Consider the following 16,924-nt stretch of genomic DNA (forward strand, 5'->3'; position numbering starts at 1 on the left):
TAATTGTAAAACTTCATTATTACTTGGTAGGCAGTGAAAATAATATGGAAGTTCCTAATTAGTTTACCTCTTCATACTTTCCCTGTTTTTCAAGGTCTTTCCATCTTCCCAGTTCTGCTGGTTATTCTGGGCTCATCTACTAAGCTGATATAACATAATTCCCTCTTCAATTTTTTGATGCTTATTAATTAATGTAGACATATTTAAATGGCAGTGAGAGTAGTATCAACTTTTAGACTTAGGGAGAACACTCAACACTATAATTTTTGTTTTGCCTGCAGTTTTAAATTATTTTTAAATATCCAAGCCATAATGTGGTCAGTGTATTTAGCTTTAAGCACAGATAAAACTTAAGGCCTGATTGCATATTTTTCTACATCTTGGAAAGCCATTTATGCACAAGTAAAGAAGGTGAAAAGGCAGACACTGATCTCTCTGGTGACCAGTGACAGGACCCAAGGGAATGGCCTGAAGTTGTGCCAGAGGAGGTTCAGGCTGGATTTTAGAAAAAGGTTCTGCTCCCACAGGGTGGTTGGGCACTGGTACAGGCTCCCCAGGGATGTGGTCACAGCACCAAGCCTGACAGAGTTCAAGGAGTGTTTGGACAACACTCTCAGGCACACGGTGTGACTCTTGAGGATGGTGATGTGCAGGGTCAGGAGTCAGACCAGATGATCCTTGTGGGTCTCTTCCAAATCAGAATATTCTGTGATTCTGTATGTACTTAAATACTAATTTTGATGTAAAATAATGCAAGACTAACTACAGAGACAGAGCTTTTCATTATGTTATTTAAACCCCCTATTTGCATTTATATTGCTTCACATGATGGGAAGTATTTACATGGTATTTGAAAATTTGGGATTGATGAACAAGTAAACATACCTATGGGGTTTGAACAAAATGCTTCCTATTTTTGAGCAAAATACTTCCTCTGAAAGAATTACAAGGAAAAAGAGATTTCATTGTAACATACTCTTTAAAATTTATGGAATATTAAACATAGAACTAAATTAACTTGAAACAATTCAGACTCTACCTAATAATAAATCAAGGCTTATGGTAGTTTTCTGGCCCTAGTAAAATGCTTTCAAACTGGCTTTAAGGTTGAAGCTTTAAAAAAAAAATTGGACAAAGGTATTTAATAGCAGCTGTTACATTTTGGTTTTTAAACTAGAATAGCTAACATCTAAATGAACCTGGATCCTAGGCAGAATTAAGAAGTAGATTTAGGACTTCCCAGATATAACAGGGCACTGAAGTTTTGGACCTGGAACATATACTCCAAGTAGAGTCCCACTGGTGATGTGGTGTTCCTCCAAGAGCAAGGAGCAGGTTCTTAGTGAACATTGTCTTAATTCTCCTTCTTCTGGATTCAGTTAGATGAGTCACAGTCATTTTTGGGTAATGACATTAGGCTGCTGGAGTATTTGAATTTTTCACTTGTACTGTAATATGTATAGTTCAGAAATGGTGAACGTTCAAAGGTGAATCTGCTTCTCAAATGCACTTATGTGAGATTCAGTCACTTCACCCTGGTGCAGGAGCTGTAGTTACTCAGAGGTGGGAGGGATGGAGTCGGATAAAAATTTATTCTGAAATAAGAGCACTGGTTTTGCATATTTATATCCATGCTGATTCAGCAGAGAATTGGTTAATGATTTGGTACTCAACTGTTTTCATCAGTTTTGATTAACTTACTGGGAAATACTCCAAGGAAACAACCAATCCTTGGTTGTGTTGGGGAGGAGATGTGAGAACCAAACATGGAGATCATAGTGGAGAAGTGGTAAGGAATGGCTTCAGTGGAGCCAAAGTGGGGAAGAGAGAAGGCTGCAAAAAGAAAGGAAGCACAGGGCTGGCAGAGAAATGAAAAAAGGGAAATACTTAGGTTAAGGAAGGATGGTAAGAATTGAGGGGAAATTGGCCAAATCCACAGTGTCATCTCTGATTTATAACAGCATTTGAGAGTAAAGGCTGCTATTAACATTTTGGGGAGAATTTCCAGTGCACAGAGTGACATTTTTGAGCCAGGTGATAAAATTGTGTTCTAAGGCTCATACAGAGTAAAACTAAATTTTATCAAAGACATTGGCCTTGTTTGTCCTATGTAGCCATTACGGCCTGTAATCCAGTCAGCTACTTTTATTAATCTATGCCAGGGGTAACATTTTCTCCGGAGCCACTGAGCAGCACTCATGTTCACTCATGGAGGATTTTGCCTTCCCTGTATATTCAGACAAGCATGAGGCGACTTGTACAGGTTACCCTGCCATTATTGGTTTGCTTCTTTATTCCTTGAGAGAGCTTGTGTACCTTTGTCAAAGTAATTTAAATCATTGCTTAAATGATTCCAAAGTCATGTTTATGTGCAAATACTTTTTAACATGCTGCATGCATTAAGTATTCATACTTTAAGACATCACCTTAAGATTGTCACAAAGTATTAGCATATAGTCCACTAATGTTGTCAACAGCTTAGGTGGTTTATTCAAACCCTCTGAAGGAATCAATTTGAGAGAATAAATCTCAAGAGTATCTGTGGACCAGAGGCTGATTTAGCTTCTGCAGACCCCTTCTCTCCATCTGCTCCTTCCTCATATTTGACATGCAAGCCTGTTGCTCCATTAGCAAAGAGATGAATTTCTAAAGTATGTTTCCAAATATGTTTCATTTGACATTTTGAGAAAAATGTATACTGTTAAGCAGCTTCATAGGATATACTGGTATCTTCAGGAAAAGAATTTACACAAAAGTTGCAACTTTCTTGGCCGCCTTTCTGATTTGATGCAGATGCATCTAGATGCAGTGACAAACAGTGAAAAGTTGGCACATTGAAGGCAGAAGCCATGTTAAGGTGGCATGTGAAGTTAGCAGATAAGGTGAAGAAGGCTATGGAAGAAGGTGAAGAAGGTGCATTCAGGCTTCTCCTGATCAAGGAATTAATTTTATTCATATTATTTCCTTCTAGGAATAAAATTAATTCTTTGATCAGGAGAAGCCTGAATGTACCCTTCACAATACAGGCTTTCAACATAGGTGTACTCTTCACAATACAGGCTTTCAACTCACAGCTCACAACAGTTGAGGTTCCGTGTAGAAGGACAAAGTACCCAGGATGGGCTGATGTCTGTGTCTATGTAGGTGGTACACAGAATCAGGAGAGATCAGCAAGTTCTGAGGGAAAGAGGAGTTGACATTTGTGGTGCTGGAAGGAAAAGGAATAGAGACCTGCAAGGGGATGGCAGGCCTCTAGGGGTGAAGCCCACCAAAATGGTCTCTGCTATGACATTTTTAGTAAGCTGAAGGATGTTTCTCAAAACCTAGGAGGAGATGGGAAAGATGACACATTTGATGCCATGGGGGTCTGAATGAGAGATTTAGTTTTGAGCTTCACAAGGGAAAAACAGGCTGTTGAAATATTTTACGCATTGCGCAAAAATTATCCTGATCATAATTTGTATTCTTAGTGGGAAAAAAAAAGGACAGAAGAAACTGAATCAGTTTTTTCAGAGACCACCATAAGTAGTGATGATATCCATGACTGTATTTTACACTTGTGTTTATTCTCTGGTGACAGAGACTGCTCAACAGCATGAACTCCATTCTACAAACCTTGAGATCTTACTTTTGTACCCAAAGGGTTTCTGCAATGGAGAAAATAAATTCTTCTTAATCACCACTGAGGCTTCTCCATGCCATTTTTTTTTTGTTCATATTGTTTATTTTTATTTATAGGCACTCATCAGCATAATGTGCCATTGCCTACAGCAGCAGGATTTGTTAGATACCTTAGAATTTTTTCCTACTTGCCTATATATCATTCATAGCATTTAACATTCTTTTTTTCTATTTGTAAGCACCTTGGCAAAGCATTAGTGATATACTCTCATAATTGTCTTCCCTGAGAAAAGATAAGCTGAAGCATCAATAATTGATGAAAGAAATATCCATTTCACAAAATTTCAATAAGAATGAAAGAAGTTAAATGTGTATGGATAGACACATAGCTGCGCATACTTTTAATCCATCACACAGCTTGCAAAGGACATCAGATGGTATCAGATGACTGTGCAAACTTCAGAAGGCTGTGACAATAGTCTGTTTTTACAATCACTTTTAAACTCATGCTTTTAGAATGAGATGATCAACTGCTACACAGCTAGATCATGTGGCAGGTTAGAAAAATGTATTAATTGTGCGATGAATATGGATGAATAAATTGCATATGTAAAACTGGAAATTATCCTGTGTTCCATGATTCACTATCTATTTCTGACATGGAGAACTAAATTCTCTTGAACAGAGTCACATGTGTGTTAACTGTCTGAAAATACCCAGCACAGGGCATTTTTTTTACCTTCAGCCATCATTTTCCTTGCCCCAAAACTGGTAGAAAATTTGGAGCTGATCCCTGCATTACCTGTATTGAGTGCTCATCCTTCAACCTGTAGGGCCTGGGGCATGGGGGTTGTGCTGCCCCACCAATGAAACTATCAAATACTGATTCAGACACCATTCCTTGGAACTTCTCCTCAGCGCCACTCATGGGAGCTCTTAAGGTTTCTGGACTGACGGAGCCATATGCAACTCTGTGCTGCTCCTCTTTTGCCACTCAGGAAGACTGAAGAGTCTGGCTCAGATTTTAAGAGTCTAAATTATCAGGACCTTTTTCTTTATTACTGAAAATGGCATCATACTGCTCTGTACTTGGAAATTTATATGGGGTTTTTATGATTTTTGTATGGAGCTCTCTGTGGTATGGCTGACCAGAGACCTGGTTTTTTGTCTGTCAGGGAGATGCCTAGTCCTTGACTGAGTAAGGGTTACTGCTAACACAAACATTGACCTTGCTGTGGTTGTAGTTGCTACTAAATTAAGCGAAGTATTCTTAATACTAAACCAAAATATCTACATAGAAATCACTGTCAAGTTTCTCTGAACAAGGCTTTGACTTTGTTAGCCTGATAAATATTTAGTTTGTGCTAAACACTGGTCACTGCCTCTGGAATAGGGTGGTGAAAGGTAAGAGTCCCTCCTATTTCCTCAATTCACCCACTTTTTTTTCTATGCCTCAAGTTCATTGGTTTTTAAGATCAATCACTCAGACAGAAAATCCCTGCAGTTAAAAATTGCCATGACTGGAAAACTCTGCAAATGACTTTGGAAGGAAAACTTCAAGAGATAAGTTGTAAATAAGCTCTATGATTGTAAAATAAAGAGCTCAGCACATCAGAACTGTTCTTGTGATTTTAGCAAACTTCACAGACACTTTTTAAAATCTTATTTTAGATCACAGTTAGGAAAAAAAAAAACTAGCCAGTTTAATTTAATTTCCTACTGTAGCAGAGAGAGGATCCATCCCTTACTCTTTCGCTTTACTGCCAGCAACGCAGAGGTTTCACTGAACTGCACCATGCTTTAAAATGTGGCTTCCTCAGAGGGAGAAGAAAATGGTGGAGTTTGCCAAGTACGGTTTTGTAGTGGATGTTTGGTAGTATGATGATAAGCCTGTTTTTAAAAGTATTTAAGTACTTCCTTAATTTTAGGCAGATGAATAGTGCCATTTCTTTTTTAAGATTATCACATGCTTAAAAATAATTACATTTTTTTTCTAGATATGTATGGGTTTGGAGATTTACATACACCCACGTTCTGCTCATCGATGTCAAGTCTTTTGAAAGAATTTATGTTTCTATTTTTCCCCCCTAGGTGGACACCCATGGAAACATTCTGCTAACATCGCTTGAAATTCACAATGAGGTGGCAAGCAACGAGGTCACCACCAGTGTTACAGAGGCCCGAAATTCAACTATATCCTTTGACAACTCAGGAATCCAGTACAGAAAACAAAGCTCACATCGTGAAAGCCTTGGAAGGCGTTCGTCAGAAAGAACAGGGTCCCATAGCAAGAGGAGCCATTTACGAAGAAGGTCTTCGCAACTGAAAATAAAAATCCCCGATCTAACAGATGTGAATGCCATCGACAGATGGTCAAGAATGGTGTTTCCATTCACATTTTCTCTTTTCAATTTAATTTATTGGCTATACTATGTTAACTGAGTGACTTAGTTTTTTTAAAGGACTTCAACTATAACAAGTGAAGTACTACTTGCCTGCAGAGTTTATATATATATTTATATATATATAGATATATTTATATATAAAAAAATATATATATGAACTTTTACTATGTAGACCATACTCATGTATGTGTGAATACATGTAACAAAGAACTGTGTGTACTTTGAAGCACATACTGTACTGCAAAGCAAAAATATATGTATGCACACACACATGAACACATTCATTCTGAGGTTATGGACACTTTAACATAGAATGCACTTCACAGGAATTTTTTAAATTGAAAGGCAGGTGTCATCAAAGAAGCAAGCCTTGAGAAAGTAAGTGTTGTATATTATCACTACAAAACTTTGATTGTCATAGAAATTTTTGAACAGCTGTAATCATGTATAAAGCCAGTATTTAGTAACATCCTTTGTAAATGCTGCCATACACGCTAATCATAAAGCAGTAAATTACACTGGTAAGTTTAAAATAAGTTATTTATATTGCAGATCCATCAACTACCATTTTATCAAGCGAAATTTATTTTTCTTTGCTAAAATTTTTTGGGTATATATGTCATAATACATATTTTCCCAGTCCAGGATGGACATAGTTTTTAATGATCTCTTGCTTTCTCTTCTGCAGTAAGCGAGCTGATCATGGGAGTGTTGTAGGTCTTTGGAGACATATACAGGTTTATAATATTTCAAACAAGCATTTTAAGTGTCCATCAACAGTGACATGAATCTTTTGTAAGTACTGTAAATGTACAGCACATTTTCCTTCCCTTGGACTGATTCCAGCTACCATGTCATTTTGGAAAAGAACAGCACATTTCTAGTATAATTTAGCTGCGAATTCAACTACTGTCAATGTGCTCTACATCTGCTGTAGATTTAAAGATTGTTATTCCAGTGAAAGCATAGAAGATGTCTCAGGTTATTTGTTACTTCAACATGAAATCACCTAGCTGTAGCCTTTTTTAAACGTGCATTCATATTATTTAACATTCTTATAACATTGTATGTTAATGTAAAATATATTTGCATAATATGCATATAAGTATATTTTCTCAATATTTTTCTTTCCTGTGCTTGCTATCGTGACTGCATGTTATGTCATATTTTTGTTTCTGTGATGTTATAACTTTTTATTCTCTAGAGTTGATCAAATAGAGCACTTCTGATACTTTGATTCAGTAATGGAGCATTTTCATAATTTATTTATATACTGAAAGTATACGCCTACACTTACCAAGGTAGTGTGCTGCCATCACAGATCACAAGAGTATGTTTTGTTTCAGCATTAACTGTGTTCTAACATACCCTTCATGCAAATGTGACCATTTTAGTTTTGATCCCAGTTCATTCCCTCACTGGGATTCCAACTTTTTTCATTCTAGTAAATTGTAGTCATTGAGGTATGCCAATTTCAGATCTGTAAACCTAATTTGTTATTTAGCAGAACTAAATCTTTCTAAAGAAAAGAAGATATATTTTTTGTAAACAGTGTTTCTATCATGTACATTCTCAAATAACAACAAATACAGTAGCATAAATAGATTTTAAAAAATAGAATTCAGGCTTAGCCCTGAGAGTTCTCTGCATGCGAAATTCCTGTGGACATCAATGGGATTTTTTGACAGAGAGCTTTGAATGCTAGCTGAAGACTTCTATGGGCAAAAATATGTGTGGATACACATCCAGAAAAACCACCAAATATGAATGAAAGTGAAAAGGCCGCCCTGGCTCTGTAACAACCGCCCCCTGTTCTCGCTAGGACTTGATTTACCTTGTGTATGAGTAGAGCACCGATACTTGGGTTGCTGCTGTGCATGGCCCATTACTGTTCCCACCCCTATTTGCAGCTGAACTGTGAAACTTTGCTCTGGACCAAAATTCCAGCGTAGATGAGCCTGGTGTGCAAAGGTGTTTCAGTTCCATCCCGAGGGCTGCTTGTTGAGCACGGATGGGCTGGGCGCAGTTGCCTTGCGGCATCGCTGCAGTGCGATCCCAGCCGGGAGCGTTCACCGGAGCCCCGGCTGCTGCCGTGGGCAGGACCAGCGCCGCAGTCCCGCTGCAGCCTTGGCAATGGTGCATAGTGGCTGAAGCTGCAGTTTTTAAGCACTGTATCTGCAGACAACTACACAGCATGAAGAGCCTCAAAGGAACCCGTATAGCTGGAGCAGAAAAACTTGGTGTTTAAAAGCTCCTCAGTATTAAGTCCCATTGGTAAAGCGCAATGTATTGCGAGCTCTCTAAAATCTCTCCAGACTGTGAAGGGATTATAGAGCACCTTTATAATCAAAGTAACTAACAATTTACACCCTCCCAAAATACATATTAGATAGAATTGTTGAAAACCTCTTCTAAGTTTTTATCCTAATAGCAAAATATGTTTAAATAAAACTATCTGATTTTAATAAAAATTATAAATGGTAGGCTTTGCTTTAGAAATATTTCCCTACTGAAATTATCCCCAGGCAAGTCTTCCTGTAAGTGCCCTAAAAGATCTACCCTAAGAAGTCGGATTTGAGAATGGTCCTGCCCTCATGATTTAACTACAGCACTCCCTTTTCTTCAAGCCCCCACCTCCTAGAAATCACATGGCCAGGCAGAAACCTTCAATGAGAAGTGACTTTTTACTTGTGATAGAAATGTATATTCCAAATCCCTCTGAAATCTGTTCTTCAGTGGCTTCAACCAGAATTTCAAAGAAGGCAGAAAATTACTCTCTGTACTGAGCAGAGAGGCAGTGTGGATTTTTCAGGGCCCTGCACGTGCAAGAGGGCTTAGTCTCTGAGGACTCTCTCCCTCTCTTACGCTTTGCACTACTGGAGGGCAGCACGTTACTGCAGCCCCCTTCAGGGAACTGTATTCCCCATCTTGCCTGCCCTTGCAAAAAGTAGGCAGTTGCCCATTTCAATTTTTTCAAAAGATTTCACATTCATTGGTTTAGTCACAAACAGCTTTAATCTTGAACAGATCCAAGTCTTGGTTCGACTTGAAAAAAGCCAGGAAAAACTCACTTAAGGTTAGCACTTCATCTTACACACACATTTTTGTGCCTTTTTTTGCCAATTCTGTTCCTACAGTCCCAGCACGACTTCTTACACACAAAAAACACACATGTACAACCACGTGTTAAGAACAGTGTTTGCCTTGACCTCCCATTTTCTGGCTCTTGACCCTGTGCACTAGCTGCAGTAAATTATTTTAACCATAGATTGCTTTAAGACTAAAAACGGTAATTTCAATTAAATCACACCAGAGTATTGTATTTCATAGCTAATTAACTCCTTTGTAACTCAACACTACTATAACATTTACACATAATTTGTTTGTAAAAGGCATTAGAAAAAAAGAAAAACTGGAACTATCTTCTGTTATAGCCAAAAGGGTCAATAAACAGTAGAAATATTACGGTGGTGTAACTCCAAGTTGATTTCATCCCATTGTGAAGACAAAGTAAAACCCAGTCCTTTTTGCTTAAGGCACAGCTATGTATTTTTGGTATTCTTCTGCAGTGAAAAAAAAAGAATAGTAAAATGGAATGATGAAAAGATGCTTTATGAAAATATTGATGAATGAATATTAATTTATTAAAAAGTATTTAAAAATTATTTGATTGGTTTTTTTTTTCTGGGAAGGGAGGGAGCATGATGACTGTTTAGCCAAATTTAATCTGAAATAGCATGTAATGATTAATCTTACACATTTTACAGAAAAAGACCAAATACGGAAGCATTTTCTAACCAACACACAAATAGAGGATGAGATTCTGGAGCATTGAACAACTATATTTCCTAGTGCTTTATATAGTAGATAAAGGAAGAAGGAAAAACTACATCCACTGACTTAGCAAGATTCTTAATAGCAAACCAATCTGTCTTCAAGCTGTGGCATTGCCAGTTAAGAGCAAAAACTTTGTTCTGTGCTTTGTATGAAAAAGCCTGCCTCTACCCAGGATAAAAAAAAAAGGTTTCTAATATCAAAACAAGACCATGTTTGTTTATATGTTTCAGTAATCAAGTACTGTATTCATTAAACTTTTTATTGCTAAATAAATTTTAGAGGAGTCCAGATACAGAGAATTTTGTGAAAAGGGATTTTAAAGACACCTTGATATTAGTGCTACAACCCCTTCCCCCAACACCAAAAAATACCTTGAAAATTTGGAGAGCAGGAACAAGCTGTCATATGCTTGCTTAAATCTCATAGCACCTAATGATACATGCCACAATTTTAAAAGCAGATAAAAATTTTCAGCATCATAGTTGTAATGGCCTTTTAAATCAACAGAAAGGCTCCCTCTTACTTCAGCACATTTCTGCTCACTTTTAGCAATGTTTCCAAGGTTGTAAGTAACATCTATGATCTACTTTTTCTAGTCCAGCCTGCATTGTAGAGTAGGACAGATTACCCTTGTGGCAAGCTTAGTTTTGTGATTGGTAATATTTGCTAAGAGATGCATTTCTTTGTGTATTTTGGAGATGATATATGGATAAATACTATTTAATTGTTTAAGTACTACTTATTATATCAAAGGAGTTCAGGTTCTAGTAGAAATGATAGGTTCTTTTCTCCAGATAGTTATGGTCCTGTTAGTATCAGGACTATTTCCACAGATGTTGGTTTTATAGTCACAACTGTCACAACAGCAAGTACCACCTGCTAAAAGAGGTACAGCAGGAGTTGAAAACTGAACTAAAACCAGTAGGAATCTCAAGGCTTCTCTGAATTGCTTTTGAACAAAGAAATCTCTCATAAGTGCGTTCAAACTCCTTCAAATACAGGGTCAGAGCTTTGCAAAAATTATTTCGGATTGTGGGTGTTTAATTTATGTGGTCCTTAGAGCTTGTGAGAGCTGATTTGTGGACCTTGACATACACGTTCAGAAAATCAAACCTTTTGACAGTTTTCCCAACATACAGCATCACTTGTACTTGAAAACTAAAGCTATGTGGATGGAATATGTAATAGTACAAAAATTAAAAAAAAAACCTGCCCCTAAAATAAGCCAAAGTTTAAATCACTAATTAACTGAACTTAAGGTAATGCTTAAGCAAGCACAATATTTATTTGGACAATGTCCCTTAGCTTTGCAACATTCACTGTGGTATGTCTTTTTCCCAGCACTGCAGCCTAATTTAGGTTACCAAGTTTTCTTCTCCCCAGTAACAAGAGAAAACCCAGAAAGTGGCCCTGCACTGGCACAGCTCCAGCAAGGCAAAGGGAGAGCACCTCTTTGGGTTTTCCCTACACTGAGCTCTCCAGAAAGACTTTGATCCCGTCTTTGAATTCCTCCTTGGAGGCACTGATCATTCCTTTAACTCCAGAGGGAGCCTTAGGCTAACTCTGAATTATCCCCCAGCTTACCACCAGCAGTTGGGTTGTTTCAGCTGTTATTGCTCCTGCTGCAAAAACCTGGAGATAAAGTAGCTGTTACCCCAGCTGTCAGAAGGCACACTGGTAAACAGCATGTGGACTCAGGGCTAAGATACAACATGGTGATCTTTAGGTTATTCATTCTAGTGCTGTATTTAAAGACATTTCAGTTATCTTCTAGCCTTCAAGGGTTAGCCCACTTGTGTCCAGATGCTGGTGCTTTTTAAATGAATGTACCTGGGACAGAGCATGGGGAAATTTTCTAAACACTTTAAATCTGCCCAGCAGCACCCTCCTGGGCATTTCTTCCATTCCTCATCCACATCACGGGTCAGAGTTTGCATTGCCCCTGCACCAGGTTAACCACCCCCCTACTGAGAGCCCGGACCTGCAGGCATGCGCTGCCAAGTGCTGACTTGCTCAGCTGTACCATTAAATCCTCTGCTTGTTGGAAAGTCTCTCACAGATCAGATGCTATAATTAGTCTAACAACGAGCTGCCTGCTTCACACCTTTTCCTAAAATGCCAGCACTGCCACTAGGGACCTTTTTTTCCCATCCTTTGAAAAATACCAGAAAAAGAGAAATTTGCAGGCTGTCAGACAATTAAGAACCTCTCTCCATTCACCCAGGCTCACATTTTGCTTCAAGTTATACATTTAATCTACAGGGACAGAAGTAATTTGGTGCAAAATTTCCTGCCCAGGGCTACTCTTAAGAGTTTGCAGTCCAAAACACAAGTAATGTAGGTAAATGCTGAAGTATTTTAAATTCTAGCAACAATCTGTACATCTTTTTTTCTATTGGAGATATTTAATGCGAAAGGCACAAACAACTGCAGGAGCAGGAATCAGCACAGTAAATGTCCCTACGCAAGCTGGCCAAGAGCGAGGCTGGAGTCAGGCACGTGTGCCCCTCTTGCTTTTAAAGGTCTTTCTTCTTGCCTGAGCAGCTGCAGAGTTTTGATGGAAATTCCAGCTCAGCTGAGAATGATCCTTAACGTGACCCAGAGCACTCTTTGGGCAAGTGCTTTAGGCATCTGCCTCTGATGTAAAGAGTTGACAAAAGCACTGCATCTAACTGCATCTTAGATAGAGGGGAGTCTCCTGTCATGAAAAGGCTTTGGGTGCCAGGCATGTCTCTGTGAGTGCCTTCAAGGCATGGATTCTCTCTACACTCTCTATTTCTTGCCACTGCACACTGGATGTGGTGCTTTGCCCTGCAGAGCTGTGCGATTCTCCTGCCACAGGAGAGGACACATGGACTGAATTCGCTCCATCTCACACGGCACATCTATCTGAGGTATCCAGTTAGCCCTTCCATCTTTGTAGACCCTATTTTTAGCAAATATATACTATCATCCTGGCTATTTAAAGCACACATTTGGAGTTCCAAGCCAACATTTTTGGCTTCATTTCTTCAACTAGTTGCAAAACCATCTCCAAAGAAAGATTTGAGCAGAGGAAGCTTGTGCACAGAAGTGCTGTTGCATGCTGCTCCGCAGCTGGAGTTTCTGAGCTTGAATTTTGCATGTGACAGGGAGCATGAGAGAGAAATAATGCCAGGGAAATGAAAATAATTCCTACACTTGCCTATATTTATAATGTTCTGGATGAAACAGTTTCAGTGCAGATGACGGAAGACATCCTGCGATGTGAGTGATCCCATATCATGACCAACAGTGGTCATCCTTTGGTATCAGTGAGAGCTGAGTGTGGGCTCACAGCTTTGGCTGAAAACTCAGAACCACGTTGGCTATTGGAAAATTACTTCTGATTGTTTGGGGCTTGGAAAACTGTGACATGACTTCATTTGCAAATGGGAACAATTTCAAGACATGTTTTCCCATGAACTTAACAGTCCTGACTCTGTCTTATTCTAAGCTGGAGGCTACTGCATAATTAATTAATTTTTGAAATACTATTTCATTTTCCATTTTTTAGTGTGAAGCATAGAGGGTTTTTATTGGTTTCTCTAAACACACAGTGCCCATTTGCAGCAGGAAAGTAATTAATTGGTGTTATAAATGCATATACAACTGCACATAGTGCTTGGTATTAGAAGTGAAACACTCTAAAGGATACCCATTACCTGGCTCTACTGCTTGGGCATTATTAAAAGTACTGCTGACAGTTCTATTTGACAAATATGCTTGTTTTGTAACAACACTGGTTGGGTATTCTATAGGGGAAGTTAATATAATATGCTTCCATGTATCTCATTTGCTTTGACAAGGTAGTTTTTGGTGAAGCCAATGCTGGAACAATTTGCTAATGACCTCACTGATGTTAAATTTCTCTTGATCATGATTTCTTGCAGACCTGTAACATCCTGAATGCAGATGACAGTTTTGACATTCACAAAGATGTAGGTTTAATTATCATCTTGATTACTTGAGCTGGAAAGCCAGATGCCTAAATATCAAGAAAGGTCGAGTAGAACAAATCCTGATAGTTGGTATCTTTCAGTTTTGGAAAGGTTGCTTGGATTGAAAGGTGACTTAGAGAATAACAACAAGTAATTCCTTTGCATAACTCTCTTTCTGCATAAAGGAACAATGATTTAACAATATTTAAACGGATTTGGTCCTAAAAATGAGGAAATTTGAGCTGAAATTACAAAGACATGTAAATCACCTCATATAAAAGAGAACAGAAAGGAGACACCAATATATATAAAGACCTGATAGTTTTTCCCAGTGCCCCATGACAGGTAACACTTTATTGTTGAGAGACTCACATAAAGCATAGCAAGCCAACTCTTTAATAGCAGAGAATTTGTCAATATCCGTTGCCTTTATGTGCATGATTTATAAATCTATTTTCTAAAGCAATTTGAGGGTTGTAAAATCACACCATTATTTAGTACACAGCTCCTCATGGATTCTAGTTTATCAAGTGTTAGGTAAAGAGGGGAAAAAGCATCTGCTAATCACTCATTAGCTAGAATAGATTCAAGCAAATTGCTTCTATTATGAGTTCTGATCCAAAGCCCATTATAGTTGAAAGAAAAGCTCTCAAAGGTTTCAACAGGCTTTTCATACCACCTGAAATTAATATTAACCAGACTGCTGAAAAATTTACATCTTAATTGACTATATAAAAATGAAGTTATAAAAATTTCCAGACTATAAGATGACTATAGGAAAGATCAAAATGCAGTAGTTAACTGAAACCAGGAATTCCAATAGACACAATGGATAGGATTTTTTGTGATTCTAGTTTAATCAACTACACTGTTGATGTTGAGGTGAAAAACAACCAGGTTGAGTTTTTGTTTGTCCATTGTTGTCCACTAAACCCAGGCTTGTCCCTTAGCAGCAAAAAGCTAAACTAAATGAAAAAACCCTCCAAACCACCACCAAAAAATGGAAGCAGACCACATCTGGCAGGTCAGAACACTCTTCCCATCTCCAGATGGCTGGAATCCTACTGCAACAGATAGGTATTTTTATTTGGAAGAATTTCTGTCTAATATTTATTTAGCTGCCGTTTATTTGGAGTTCAGTACTGGCTGGCATGTCAAAGGATTTTGAAAAGCATATTTAGTAGCTTCAGCTGTAATAAGAAAACGTGTTGGTAACTTCTGAAGCACTGTCTTCACAGATATGCATTCTTTTCCATTGTAAAGTGGCTGTAAAACATGAAGGTAAGAGTTTCAGGGGACTGGCTGGGTGAGGGTGAAGCCAACTGGAAATTTTCAGTACACTCAGTCTTGTTGATAACTGGTAGCTAACAAGAGGGCTACAGCAAATTCTGCCTTCATTTCCATTTTCATTGGCTTTTCCCAAAGACCTGATCATTAGGAGCATCCTGCCTTGCCAAAGTCAGGCAGTCCCATCACTGATTCTTTTCCATGCAGCCATCAGGCTCTAGTTTCAAATCCCAGATGTTGCCCCAATGGCACCAATTGAGAGGACACCCTTGCTGTTCAGATGGGTAGAAAGCTCTCTAGGATGAAAGTATATATGACTGATTTTCCCCCTTTTGCTCTTTTGCCAAAATTGCCCTCTAGCTCAAATAGCCCTTCTCCATCTGGCATTTACTCTTGATATATTTCGAGAGAGAAATCACATCCTTCTCAACCTTCCTTTTGCTGAGCTGAAACAAGTTCAGTTATTTTAAGTCACATTGTGTGCTTTTCTCCCCTGACCACCATCTTAGTCTTTCACCTCTTGCAGAAAAAAAAAATATAATAACCCTCTTTATGGATCATAAATAATGACAAAATTATTATATACTGTTCCTACTGTTTTCATTCCTCCTTATCATGTCCTCTCTTGTGTCAATTCAACACACTCTCCCAATAACAATCATCAGTCTCTTCCCCTGCCCAGTCCTTAGCTCGTCATTTACTTTGATTCGGTTTTTTTGTCTGTAATTCACTTTTCCCTGCTGTGTCCACTTGCTTTCTGATGTAGGCAATGGATATTTTCCAAGATGCCACATTTCCTCCACGAGGTCTTGGGGCTCAGATCTAATACACCTCTGTTACAACATTAATGCTGGCAGCAAAAGACTTTAAATGGTGGATTATTTTGAGGTTTAAAACTGAAGTCACTGTCTGTACGTGAAGGTGCTCAGGGCAGGGCTGTGTCAAACCTCGGCACCTCCTTTTGCCAACTCACAACCAGCCAAAGTGCAGAGCACTGCACACCTGGCTGCCCAGTGTGTGACATGCTCCATTTCCTGGGAGGATGTGTACTCCCGGCTCCAGGGGAGCTGATGGATGGCCATCCCTAGAAACCTTCATCTCCTCTTTGTCTGAATAATGATGGAGCTGATGGGATGCCATATCGCCTTGTGTGCCAGGAAAAGCCTCTCTGTGGCTCTGGGGATGCTCTGCAGCTCATCCTAAAAGCCTGAGAAGACACTCTGTAAAGGGTCACGTGCAATACCAAGAGCAATTTGTTGAAATAAATACATATCTTGTTTGGATGCCAATTCTTTTTGGTTTACCATTCATACCGTATCAAGCATGAAAACAACCTTGAAGAGGCAATTGTTGAGTGCTATGCTAAAATTCGTTCTCTTCAGAGCTGTCACTGAAGGACAAGAGGATTATTTACGTGGGTTTTTTTTCACATAACAGAGTACTTGTCACAGCTGCAGTTATGGGCTTGTTTTAATCTAATTGCAGACTTGAAATGCAAATGACTGTAAAATTTCACAGACTTATTTTAAAAATATAGATTTTAACATACTACTTTTTATTGCCTGTGAGTAGCATTTTTTTTGTTGTCTGGGGTATTTATTTTGAAATTTCCCAGGCAGTCAAAATGCCAAGCTTACAGTATAGAGATGCATCTTTGTAGTGCCAAATACAAATGCATGTAATGTTAGGGACATATTTTGCTTGTACTGAAGAACAAGTACATTACAGACAAGCATACTCTCTGCAACCTTAATTCCCATTACTACGTATTAATTAATGCAGTATATTGCAAGTCCTTATCTGCATGATTTTTTC

The 16,924-nt window shown here is 38.5% G+C and overlaps 1 protein-coding gene across 2 annotated transcripts in view; it reads left to right on the forward strand.

The window, feature by feature from the left end:
- Positions 1–9,691, forward strand: part of GABRB3 (gamma-aminobutyric acid type A receptor subunit beta3) — a 199,364-nt gene extending 189,673 nt beyond the window's left edge. For both annotated transcript variants that reach the window (XM_038139535.1, XM_038138694.1), the window contains one exon: positions 5,713–9,691. In XM_038139535.1, coding sequence (XP_037995463.1) covers positions 5,713–6,063 — 351 coding nt within the window. In that variant the 3' untranslated portion in view covers positions 6,064–9,691. The remainder of the gene's footprint in view (positions 1–5,712) is intronic.
- The last annotated feature ends 7,233 nt before the right edge of the window (positions 9,692–16,924 follow it).

Source organism: Motacilla alba, chromosome 1 (genome assembly GCF_015832195.1).
Source record: "Motacilla alba alba isolate MOTALB_02 chromosome 1, Motacilla_alba_V1.0_pri, whole genome shotgun sequence".
NCBI classification, from domain to species: domain Eukaryota; kingdom Metazoa; phylum Chordata; class Aves; order Passeriformes; family Motacillidae; genus Motacilla; species Motacilla alba.